The sequence below is a fragment of the Bos indicus x Bos taurus genome, chromosome 15 (genome assembly GCF_003369695.1).
Source record: "Bos indicus x Bos taurus breed Angus x Brahman F1 hybrid chromosome 15, Bos_hybrid_MaternalHap_v2.0, whole genome shotgun sequence".
NCBI lineage: Eukaryota > Metazoa > Chordata > Mammalia > Artiodactyla > Bovidae > Bos > Bos indicus x Bos taurus.
Genome location: NC_040090.1, coordinates 3,124,312 through 3,136,588, shown reverse-complemented (window position 1 = coordinate 3,136,588; position 12,277 = coordinate 3,124,312). Strand labels below are relative to the sequence as shown.

At 60.9% G+C, this 12,277-nt stretch overlaps 1 protein-coding gene across 8 annotated transcripts in view; it reads right to left on the bottom strand.

Annotated features, from left to right (window-relative positions):
* Window positions 1-3,127: 3,127 nt before the first annotated feature.
* The window catches only part of SLC43A1 (solute carrier family 43 member 1), a 30,845-nt gene continuing 21,695 nt past the window's right edge, over window positions 3,128-12,277 (bottom strand). For 2 of the 8 annotated variants that reach the window (XM_027562294.1, XM_027562293.1), the window contains 7 exons: window positions 10,600-10,746; window positions 10,478-10,513; window positions 10,066-10,148; window positions 8,900-9,041; window positions 8,379-8,452; window positions 5,683-5,806; window positions 3,128-4,118 (listed from right to left, as the gene is read on the bottom strand). In XM_027562294.1, coding sequence (XP_027418095.1) covers window positions 3,865-4,118; window positions 5,683-5,806; window positions 8,379-8,452; window positions 8,900-9,041; window positions 10,066-10,148; window positions 10,478-10,513; window positions 10,600-10,746 — 860 coding nt within the window. In that variant the 3' untranslated portion in view covers window positions 3,128-3,864. Of the gene's footprint in view, window positions 4,119-5,682; window positions 5,807-6,104; window positions 6,197-8,117; window positions 8,156-8,378; window positions 8,453-8,899; window positions 9,042-10,065; window positions 10,184-10,477; window positions 10,514-10,599; window positions 10,747-12,277 lie in introns of those variants that run through there. The other 6 variants (XR_003514628.1, XR_003514627.1, XM_027562296.1 and 3 more) reach the window with 6 other exon arrangements.

The window sequence follows — 12,277 nt, the reverse complement described above, 5'->3', positions numbered from 1 at the left end:
AGGCCGCCAGGTGGGGACAGTCCAGGTGGTAGGCCCAAGGTCCAGCCGGGGTCAGGTTTCTAGATGAATTTTTAATGCTTCCAGCCAGACTTATCAGATGTTCCCCTTTGATCTCTGCATGGTCCCCTCTCCTGTCCCCACGGCCCCCGGGGGTGGGGCAGGTGGGGCAGGCAGGGCAGGCCTGGGGCACCTCCCAGCAACCTCCTGAGAAAGGCTCTGGGAGACGTAGAAGTGTGAATGACCGAGTTATTTTCCCACTTGCAGTGTGACCTTGAGCAAGTCACTTAACCTCTCTGAGCATCCCTCGTTTGGTTTTGCATTTACAACATGGGGGCGACAGCGCCTGCCTAAGGGAGTTGTCGTGGGGAGTAAGTGCAAGGCCCTTGAAGGTCACCCATCTGTTTGCTGTTATCTTTCTCCGAGCCCTGCCCGCCTCCTCTGGTTTTTCTTTCAATCCCAGGGGTGCTTTTGCCTCTTTCTTGGGGAGGTGGGGACTTGGGCTCTGCCGTTCCCTCCTAAGACCCAAACGGCCCATCCCAGGAGCCTTTGGCCTTCCTAGAAACTTCAGATGAGGTGGGGAAGGGAAGGGAGATAGTGAGGCAAGGCTGGTGGCCTGATTGAGGACGGCTCCCCGCTGCGGCAGAGGGCCGGGCACAGAGAGAGGAAGGCTAAGGAAGGCACAGCTCAGAGAGGGAGCAGCAGGCACAGACTCGCTGCTTCCTCCTTCCTCCTCCCTCCCTGCTTCCTTCTGTCCTTCCTGGCACCTTTTTGTCCCCTGGAAGCCCAGGTGACTACACCGAGCAGAGGGGAGGGCAGGATCCTGAGAGAGAGGTTGCGAGTGGCCGTTGAGGGAGGCTTATCCAGGCTTCCCAGTCCCTGCCCAGTGTTTCTGAAAGTGAAGGTCTTTCCTATCAGATTCGGGTGGGAAACAGCTAAGACGCAGGTTCCCAAGCCCCTCAGACCCACTGGGCCAGTTTCTCCCTGAGCCCTGGAATCTGCATTTTAACACGTGGGGTTGGGTTAGGAAGGTCTCTGAAGGCGGAGAAACAGCTCCTCGGAGGTGCGGTGGTCCCGAGGGAGGGGGGCAGACAGGAGAAAGCAAAGAGAGAAAAGTTAGATCCTGGCGGAAGCCACGGGCAACACTCTTGCGTGGACAGGGGTGATGCCGCAGATAGGGGCGGAGAAGGATGCAGGAGACAGACGGGGCGGGGCCGCGGTGAGGGTCACGCCCGAGGAGAGCCTCGTTCTTCTGGGGCGCAGGGTCGGGGGGCGGCCTCCTCTGCAGAGACCCGCGGGCCTCCGTGGCGGTCCCCATCACTGCCCTGGCCGGAGCCCCCAGCCCGCCCCTCGGGTCCCTCGCCCACCGACCCCCGCCCTGTGCCCCGACCCCAGCCCCCACCTCAGCTCATCTGCGTGACGTTCCAATTGGCACATTTCCCCCCAGAAGTCTCGCCCCGCGTCCCGCCGCCCCCTCGCCCCTCGGAGCGGGGGTGGGGACCCCCATTAACCCTTGCGTCCCGGCGGCCTGGACGCCGCCCACTCTGGGGGTCCCGGGGATGAGGGGCGCGCCCCCAGGGGGACGGTGGGGTCTGCGGGGGGGGGTGTCTTGGGGGGGGTGGAGAAAGGGCAGGCGCTTGCCCGCCCCCTCTTTCTGGGAAGAGGTGGGGAGGGGCGCCTCTCCCGGGAGACTCGGGGCGTCGAAATCCCGCGTTCCTCAGCCCCCGGCCCCCGCAGCCTCCTCCTCCCCGCCACGTACCCTCTCCCCCCCTCCCAGCCATCTGTTCCACTCGGCGGCGCCGCGACAAACAGGCTCCAGCTCACGGCCGCCCCCGCCAGCCCCCTCCCCAAGCGCCCCCGCCCCGGGGACGCGGGGCGAGAAGACACCCCACCCCAAGAGGCCGAGATCCCTGCCTGCGTCCCCCACCCGGTCCCACGCCCTCTGGGCAGGGGCGGGGGCGCGATCGAGGCCCCCTCTTTCAGCCTCGAGGGTCGGTGGCGCCGTGGTCGGGGGGCACGGGGCTGTCTTAGGGGAGGGGTCTGGAGATGCGACCCAGGAGAGGCGGACGAGCCGGCAGGGACTGTCGAGGGAGGGTGTGGGGTCCCCCCTGGCTCCCTCAACCCCGTCCCAGCCGCAGCCACGCAGCGCCGCCTGCGGAGCGCAGAGTGCGGGCCGCACAGCCCGGCTCCCTCCGCCCGCCCCTCTCCAGACGGAAAGTCAAGGTCCCCGGGCACAGAGTGGAGCGAGACCCAGGCAAGGCTGCTGGGAGCCCGTCCAACCCGTTGGCGGATGCGGTCCAAATCTGGTTTCCTACTTTGCGTAAAGGACACCGTGGGAAGCCAGGAGCCTGGGCTGTGAGCAGCCAGGGCTGCGCCGTGTGGCTTAGCCGCGTCTCCAGACCCCGCTGGACATCCGTCAGATGGTGGAGTCAGGCTACCGAATCCGCTTCTAAAGAGAACTGCAGACAAAGGGAGGCCTCCTCTGCAATACTGTCCTCCACGGCCATTATTTCGGGGTTCTCCTAGGTTTTTTGGGAGTAGGGTGGTACATAAGGCCTTTGTGGTTCCTCTCTGCCCTGAGAGGGCAGCAGAGAGGTGGGCTGACAAATCTCAGAACCTCCTGGATTCTGCTGATTGCATCGGCAGACCTGAGCTTCGCACTCAGCAGCCACAACGCCCAGCCCCACCACCTGCCAGCTCTGTGCCTTGGGTCTTGTGCCTTAACCTGTCTGAGTCTTTCTCTCTCTACAAAACGACCCGGAGACACCGACCTCTACGGTGAGGACGCAGTGAGGGGCCTGTGTAGCTGGGACAGGCAGAGCATGGACACACAGGCCCCTCCCTGCCGTGTCCCTCCCCTCTGTGAGTTTCAGGTTTATGTCCCAGGACAGAAAGAGAGGCAGGAGTGGGATAAATGAGGTATAGCTTCCTGGAAGGCCCCTTGCCCTCAAAGACGGTGTCTTCCCTTGATGCAGGTAACTTTTAAAGTCTCCCTTTATTCCTGAAAGTAAATATAAATATAGCACAAGATGAAGCTCGAAATTTGCATGAAGTTTTAAGATAAAACACGACACCCGCCCCCCCAAAAATGTTACTTTCAACAGACCTCCAGAGACGCATGACAAGAAAGTTCAAGAGGCACGCCTTAGCATTTTTTCCAAAGCCTTGATCGTCAGTAGAGAGAAAGGCCAACATCCCTGCCAGATGTACCCCAAACCCTGAGAAGTGGGGAGGCGGGTGGGAGCAGAGGGCAGGACCTCCACCCGCTCCAGGGCACGGCAAATAACAAGGAGCTGAGGCAGGCAGCTGGGGGTGGATGGGCTGGCACCTTAAGTGTCCTAGTTAATGCCCAGCTGAGCCTGGGTGAGGAAGGGGGATGGAGGTGTGGGAAGACACCGCACCCCCCCCAACCCCAGACACAGGCAGGCACACCGCAGCCAGTTTCTCACTTCCCTTTTTATTTCCTCTGAGATCTACAGGCAGCAGCGTCAGGGAGAGAACCTGCCCTTCAGCCCCCAGGAGGGGCTTCGCTCCCAAGCCGAGGCCTCAGGACATGACCGGCACACCTCGGCCCCTTTCCCTGGAGGAGAAGGGAGTTCCACACGCGATCGCATGTACCCTGGGCCCTGCACAGCTGAGGGGTCACTTGTTCGCTGACCCCACAGGCCCCCAGAAGGCACCAGCAGGTAGGCTCCTCAGACGAGGCCCAGAGGAAGTGCAGGGCTGCACCCTGGGCCCTCCAACCCCAGGCTCGAGAAGGTGCGATCCTGGCACAGGGGGCGTCTTCGGTCAATAGAGCATGGCTTTGGGGATTTCTTTTTTTTTTTTTCTTTTTCACACGTCCCCACAAAAATAGAACTTCTCCCGTTATTTATAAATCCGTGATCCCTGGCGCTGTGCGGAGGTCACAGGGAGAGACAGTGCCTCTGTGCAGGCCACGGCCGCCTGTGGTCCAGGCCCGGGACTCGGGGGGCCTAGGCCGCCACCTTGGGGCCGCCGTGCGTCTTCAGGGGGCCCCCCCAGCAGGCGACATCTGCCCTCTGGAGCCGGGCACGGCAGCAGAAGAGGTAGGATGGTAGCAGGAACCCCAGGAGTGAGAAGAGCAGGAGGCCCAGATTCACCTGCAGGGCCGGGAGAGAGAAAGAGAAAAAAGAGGCAATCTGTCCACCCTCCTCACCCTCGGGGGCCACTCAGCCTCCCTCATGGAGGAGAAGGCAGCCATCTGCACCCCGGGTCCTCTTCAGTGCAGTGCAGTTCAGTTCAGTTCAGTCACTCAGTCATGTCCGACTCCTTGCGACCCCATGGACCGCAGCACGCCAGGCCTCCCTGTCCATCACCAACTCCCAGAGTTAACTCAAACTCATGTCCATTGAGTCGGTGATGCCATCCAACCATCTCATCCTCTGTCATCCCCTTCTCCTCCTGCCCTCAGTCTTTCCCAGCATCAGGGTCTTTTCCAGTGAGTCAGCTCTTCACATCAGGTGGCCAAAGTATTGGAGTTTCAGCTTCAGCATCAGTCCTTCCAGTGAATACTCAGGACTGATCTCCTTTAGGGGGTACTGGTTCTGGGCCGGAAGATACACAGAGCGAGCCCTTGCTGTGGGCAGCCGCTCTCTGCTAGCATCTCACGGGATGCCCATAAAGCTCCAGAGCCGGGTCTGAACCCCACCTGACACCAGGGCCCAAATGACCTGGTGTGGGTTGGGAGCCTGGGCCTCTGAGGACGTGGGCAGTGGGGTCCCGTGGCAGGGTGGTGGCGGGTGAGTGTGGGTGCCCTGTGCAGCGGGGGCAGGAGGCCCGGGAGGCCCCGCTCAGACCCTGCACACAGCCCACCCCATTCCTCACGGGGCGGCTCACGGGCCAGTCACCTCGAGTCTACATCCCCCATCCTCTGGGCCATGGTGGCCATGTTCAGTGTAAATACACTAAGGACTGAGGCTGAAGCTGAAGCTCCAGTATTCTGGCCACCTGATGCAAACAACTGACTCGCTGGAAAAGACCCTGATGCTGGGAAAGACTGAGGGGAGGAGGAGAAGGGGACGACAGAGGATGAGATGGCTGGATGGCACCACTGACTCGATGGACATGAGTATGGGTAAACTCCGGGAGTTGGCGATGGACAGGGAGGCCTGGCGTGCTGCGGTCCATGGGGTCGCAAAGAGTCAGACACGACTGAGCCACTGAACTGCACTGATGTACTTATAAGCGCCTGGTGAGCACTCGGGACACAGTGGCTGTCATGCTCTGGCGGGAGGGTTGAGGGGAGCGCGTGGGTCCCTGGGGCAAATGTCAGCTTTAGGGAGGTGGGATCAGTTCAAAGCGAGGAAAAGCCTTTCCAACAAGACCAACAGCTGGTGCCCCAGCATGGGGGGTGTTTGAGCTCAGAGGGTTTGGAGGAGCCCTTTCTAGGAGAGAAGGTCCCTGCCTTGGATCAGGACTGGGCCAATCCCCAGGTCACCTGGGAGCTTATTACAGCGTCCTGGGCCCAGGCTGGGGCGTCTATAAGGAGGTCTGACCGACCACCAGTTGGGAACCCCTAGATGAGCGACCTCCACGGTGCCTCCTGGCTGAGACGAGAATGAAAGATTCCACCACCTGCGAGAGCCCCCCACCCCCAGCTCCCCAGCTCCTCAGCTGCACCCAGGCAGGGGGGTCCCATGGCCCCCACGCCCCCCTGCCACTCACCCAGAAGGGCTCTCCTTTCAGGGGCCCCACCATGGCCATGAAGAGCGGCTGCTGCAGCAGGGCAAACACGGCACTGAGGAGGGACTGCAGGCCCGTCAGCGTCCCGAAGTGTTTGGACGGGTACCTGCCGAAGAGAAGGGGGCCCCGCGTGAGGGGCGCTCGCCCCTCTCCAGCCCAGCTTGTGCCCTCCAGCCCTGGACATCACGCTCTGTCCACTAGGCAAGGCAGAGGTTAAAAGTTCCGGCTCAGGATGGGCCTGACAGTCCAATGCTAAAGACCGCGCTCCCAGGGCTGGAGGCGAGGGTTCCATCCCAAGTGGCACGGCAAAAACTTTTAAAAAGTCTCAGGCTCTCTGCATATGCCCTGGCCTCGAGGGTATATGCTATGATTTGAAGGCTACAGAACCGGTTTCTGACACCTACTAGCTGTGTGATGGGCTTCCGTCGAAGCTCAGTTGGTAACGACTCTGCCTACAGTGCAGGAGACCAGGGTTCGATCCGGTCGGGAAGATCCCCTGGAGAAGGAAATGGTAACCCGCTCCAGTATTCTTGCCTGGGAAAGCCCATGGACAGAGGAGCCTGGCAGACTACAGTCCACAAGGTCACAGGAGTCGGACACGACTGAGTGACTAAACCACCACCACCAGCTGTGTGATAACAGCAAGTAACTCAGCCTCTCTGAACTTCATTTCCTTCCCTAAAAACAGGGAGAGTGCTAACCTCACTGGGCTGTTTTTATTCTTCTGACACATTACTTATCGAGCTCCTACCATGCGCCAGGCACTGTTCTAGGTGCGTGGACAGAGAGCAAAGAACCAGAGCTGGAGGTGGCATTCTGGGTGGCTGGGTAGTGATCACACAACAGGCGAGATAGACACGTAGTGCGGACTTCCCTGGTGGTCCAGCGGTTCGGGTTCCCAGCTCCCACTTCAGGGGGACACAGGTTCCGTCCCTGGTCAGGGAATTAAGATCGCGCGTGGTGCGGCCGAAAACCAAGAAAGCACCGCATGTCAGAAGGTGGTGGTGCTGAGGAACAGAGGTGAGCAGAGCAGGGGGTGCTTCTAGGGAGGTGGGCAAGGCTCAGAAGAGGCCTCTGGGGAAAGCCCCGAGCAAGGCGCGACAGCTGGCTGGTGGACGTCTGGGGGAAGAACCAGCCGGGAAGAGGGGTGCTGGGAAGGGGCGCACGAGGTTTCTGCAGCACGAGGCAGCTGCAGCGGGAGACGGGGTGAGCGTGGTGGGGAGGGAAGGGAGAGGCCCCCGGGGGCCAGACCCTGCGGAGTCTCTTCATTTATGTTAATATATTTATCTATTTGGCTACAGCGGGTCTCAGTCGGGTTCGCGGGATCTTGGCTGCGTGCTTCACTGTGGCGCACGGACCCTCCGGTCGTGACGTGGGGCTGAGCTGCTCCACAGCTTCTGGGATCTCAGTTCCCTGCCCGGGGATCGAACGCACATTCCCTGCACCGCAAGGCAGATTCTTAACCACTGGACGCCCAGGGACGTCCCCCGGCAGGACGTTCTGAGCCATAACAGAGCCTTTGGCTTTTTCTCAATGTGAGACGAGAGGCAGCCGTGGAGAGATGGGGAAGAGACGTATGTCCTAACGGGACAGCTCCTGCGTTAGAAATACCGGGGAGGCAAGGGCAGATGGGGGAGGCTGCTGGGAGGCGGCGGCAGCCACGAGCCAGGACGCGCGTGCCATCGCCAGGGATGCCGAGAAGGGCCACGCGTGGCGTCTGCGGAGCGTGGAGCACGACCTGGGCTGTGAGCAATGAGCATGCGGAATCCAGGGTGACCTCCGGCCCAGGTGCAGCTGCCCCGAGGTCTGGATAAGGGAGGGGGTCAGCGTCTCACCCTGCACCCACCGTGGAGTAAGCCATCCACAGCCGTTAGGGTGTCGTCACCCCTCTTTCCCCATCACACGGACAGCAGAGACACGGCATGGAAACCAGAAGCCACAGAGGAAGGGGAACGCGGTGCCAGGGGAGGGGAGGTCGCCCCACATGAAGCAGGCATGTTATGAGGCAAAGAGACTGCGGTCTGGAGATTCCAGCAGGGCTGACGGGGGCAGAGGGGCCACTGCGGGAAGGGGAGCGGGCGTTATGGAGGGAGATGCAGGGCCAAACCCAGGATGTCAGCTGCCCCTAAGGGAGGACGCTCTGACGGTGGAGTCGTCCCAAGAGGGCTGCCTTGGAGGCAGGGAGCTCCCCGTCACTAGGGAGCTGGGAGAGGGCAATGAGCTGGACTACCTCCAGATCCTCACCTACCCTGCTGCTGCTGCTGCTGCTGCTAAGTCGCTCAGTCGTGTCTGACTTTTTGTGACCCTGTGAACCACAGGAGTCCCCAGGCTCCTCTGTCCATGGGATTCTCCAGGCTCGACTACTGGAGGGGGTTGCCATGTCCTCCTCCAGGGGATCTTCCCCATCCAGGGATCGAACCCAGGTCTCCCGCATTGTAGATGGATTCTTTACCGACTGAGAAACCAGGGAAGCCCAAGAATACTGGAGGGGGTTGCCATGCCCGCCTCTGGAGGATCTTCCCCACCCAGGGATCGAACCCGCGTCTCTGACGTCTCTAGCACTGGCAGGCAGGGTCTTTACCAAGGAGCGCCACAGACGCCAGCATTCCAGGGACGGAGGCTGGGGAGGGGTGCGCCAAGGGGAGCCCTCGGGAAGGCCATCCGCCAGGCTGACTCACCAAGCGGCGTAGAGGCCTCCACAGGCCGAGTGGTAGAAGCCGCGCACCACGGTGTGCAGGACGAAGGTCATAAACTGAAACGGAAAGGTGAGAGGGCAGAGGTGAAGGGTGGTGGGGGCGGAGCGGGGGTGTGGAGGGGGGAGGGGGCAGAGGGGAGGGGCGGTGGGGGCGGGAGCGGGGGTGCGGAGAGGGGAGGGGTGGAGGTGGAGGGGCGGAGGGGAGGAGTGGAGGGGGCGGAGGGGCGGAGGGGAAGGGGCGGAGGGAAGGAGGGTAGGGGGCGGAGCGGGGGTGTGGAGAGGGGAGGGGGCGAAGGTGAGGGGCGGTGGGGGCGGGAGCGGAGGTGCGGAGAGGCGGGGAAGGGGACAGAGCCCACGGGGCGGTCTCCTCGCCCACCGACCTCCCGGAGACACCTCCTGGAGAACAGGGCAAGTAGACCCATAGGATGGGGACCCCGCCGCCGGAGGCTGGTGCCGGGGAGACCACCATGAGGCAGGGAGCGCGGGGCGCATGGAAGATGGTACCTGGAGGTGTAGGTTGTTGATGAGGCAGGTGATGCCGAAACCCACGAGCAGCAGGTTGGTCAGGGTGAAGGCGTTGATGGCGTTGGTGAGCTTCTGGATCTCGCGGTAAGGTGGTCTGACGGACTTGGTGGCCGCCCCGTCCCTGCGCAGGACAGGCCGTCACTGGCCCCAACTTCCTCAGCGGCCCGCCCTCCCATTTCAGGGCACCAGGAAAGGAAGAAAGTCTCTCTTCCAGCCATGTGCTTCTCAAAGCATGGCTCCTCCAGCACCATCTGGTGTGCGTGCGTGCGTGCTCAGTCCTGTCTGACTCTCTGGGACCCCTTGGACTGTACCCTGCCAGGCTCCTCTGCCCATGGGATTCTCCAGGCAAGAATACTGGAGTGGGCTGCCATGCCCTCCTCCAGGGGATCTTTCCCACCAGGGATCGAACCCAGGCCTCCGGCTTTGCAGGTGGACTCTTTACCGTCTGGGCCACATGTTCTATGGGATGATACTGAGAAATATGCCGCCTTGAAGAAGGCCCTCACCCACCCATGCTGGCACCCCGCTCTTGCACTTCCAGCCTCCAGAACTATAAGAAATAAATTTCCACCGACCCCAAGCTACTTTGTCTGCTATTTTGTTACACCAGTCTGAACAGACTCAAAAAGACTCTGAGCCAAAACCACCCAGCTAAGTCATTCCCAGATTCTTGTCTCTCAGAAAGGATGAGATAATAAATATTGTTTAAAGATGCAAAGTTTGAGAGTACTTCGTTACACAGTAGTAGATATCTAATACACCGGATCGATCTCTTCCTAACCTTAAGAAGGCTCCAGAGTGTGCTCATCATGACAAAGGCTCTGGAACCTCCTACTAAAAGCTGCGTGATCTTGGGTAAGTTCCTGAACCTTTCTGCGTCTTGGCTGCCCTGTGAAGCGAGCATAATAATGTGTGTACCTAGCTCAGGGAGCCGGCGCAAGGTTAAATAGGACAGTGCAGGTGCCTGGGGCACAGGCAGCGTTTACTGCCAGCTGTGCTCATTTTCAAGGCAGCCACGTCCCCTCCTGGTCTCAGTTTCCTCATCTGTAAAATGCATGGGCCCCTCCTCTCCCAGGTCCTTGGGAGAATGGAATAAGACACTGGGTGTGAAAGCACAGAGCCGTCCCCACCCCGGGGCAGGTCACCTGGGAGTGGGGGTGTCCACGCAGTCCTTGATCCGCCAGTCCATGACGTAGCCGATGAGAGGGCAGGTGAGAAGGCACAACAGCTGCAAGGCCCCAAAGACAGAGGAGTAGAACTCCACTGGGCGGGTGGGAGGGAGCGGGGTCAGGGGCTGGCGGGCGGACCCGGCAGCCCGGCCTCACAGAGGGCAGACGCCAAGATCTCCCCCTCTGACCCACTGGGCGGGCGGGAGGGGGGGGGTCAGGGGCTGGCGGGCGGACCCGGCAGCCCGGCCTCACAGAGGGCAGACGCCAAGATCTCCCCCTCTGACCCCCAGATTCTCAGATCCCCCACACGGCCAGGCCGGACGACCCAAGGACGGGTCACCCGACGACGGGAGGGTAAGGGTCCAGGCCTAAGCTTTTGTCCTCCTACCTGTCTCTGTGGCCCTCTGCTTCAGGTCATCCGTCTCTGTTGGGGGGCGGAAGCTAGGGTGAGGGGAGCTCGGCCAGCGTGCCCCCCACACCTCCAGCCCCCGGGGCTCAGCAGCACCTCACCATGCTCCTGGCCGCCCGTCACCACGTACTCCAGCATCTTGTTCATGGCGGCCATGTAGAAGATGATGCGCAGCTGGGTCATGCCCATGGTGAGGAGGCTCCACAGGAAAATGGGGGAGCAGAGGCTCCTGCGCAGGGGCACAGACTCTGGGGGGATAGCGGGGGGCGCCCCTGAGCCCCGGGGCTCCAGTGTGCGGCATCCCAGGGGGTGCCGTTCTGGTGGGCACCGCTGCAGTGAACTCGGAGAGGGGCTGCTTCAGCCTCTCTGGCCTCCGAGTCGCCCAGCTCTGTAACTATCTCACTAGGAGACTTTTTTTTTTCTGGCCACGCTGCGTGGCTTGTGGGATCTCAGCTCTCTGACCAGGGTTCGAGCCCAAGATCTAACCACTGGACCACTAGGGAATTCCCTCACCAGAACATTCTCAGGTGACCTCCAGGTGTGTATCCTAGGCTTGCTGCTGCTGCTGCTAGGTCGCTTCAGTCATGTCCGACTCTGTGCGACCCCATAGACGGCAGCCCACCAGACTCCCCCATCCCCGGGATTATCCAGGCAAGAATAGTGGAGTGGGTTGCCATTTCCTTCTCCAATGCATGAAAGTGAAAAGTGAAAGTGAAGTCTCGCAGTCGTGTCCGACTCTTTGCGACCGCATGGACCACAGCCTACCAGGCTCCTCCATCCATGGGATTTTCCAGGCAAGGGTACTGGAGTGGGGTGCCATTGCCTTCTCCGCCTGGTAATAACTCTGGCTACTATTGACTAGGCATTTGCCGTGTGCTGCACACCTGACATGCATCATCCCATGTTATGAAACTGTGCTGTGCTTAGTCGCTCAGTCGTGTCCAACTCTTTGCAACCCCACAGACTATATCCCACCAGGCTCCTGTCCGTGGGATTCTCCAAGCAAGAATACTGGAGTGGGTTGCCTTGCCCTCCTCCAGGGGATCTTTCCAACCCAGGGAGTGAACCCAGGTCTCCCGCATTGCAGGTGGATTCTTTATTGTCTGAGCCACCAGGGAAGCCCAAGAATATTGGAGTGGGTAGCCTATCCCTTTTCCAGGGGATCACCTAGACCCAGGGATCGAACTCAGTTCTCCTGCACTACAGGCGGCTTCTGTACTACAGCCCAGCGTGCCGCACATCAGACAGATGGGGAACTGCAGCTCAGAACAGCCATTGACCTGCCCAAGGTCCCAGGGCTGGGAGCTGCAGGTCAGACGGACTCAGCTCAAGCCCGTAACAGCTCTGCCTGGGGGACCCATCAGTGGGGACCACCTCAGAACCTCACAGCATGCCTCAGTTTACAGAGAGCTCATGTTCCTCCCTTCGTTCAATCCTCCCAACTAACTTCCCTGTGAGGTGGGTGTTCTCAGTTCAGTTCAGTCGCTCAGTCCTGTCCGACTCTTTGCGACCCCATGGACCGCAGCTCGCCAGGCCCCCCTGTCCATCACCAACTCCCGTAGTTTGCTCAAACTCATGTCCATTGAGTCGGTGATGCCATCCAACCATCTCATGCTCTGCCGTTCCCTTCTCCTCCCGCCTTCAATCATTCCCAGCATCAGGGTGTTCTTAGTGCTAGCTTAAGGGACGGGGGAAGTGGAGTTAAGCGACCCACCCAAGTCACGTGGCCTGGAACCGAGGAGCTGGACTCAAATCCCCATCTCGGGACTCCCATCGGCT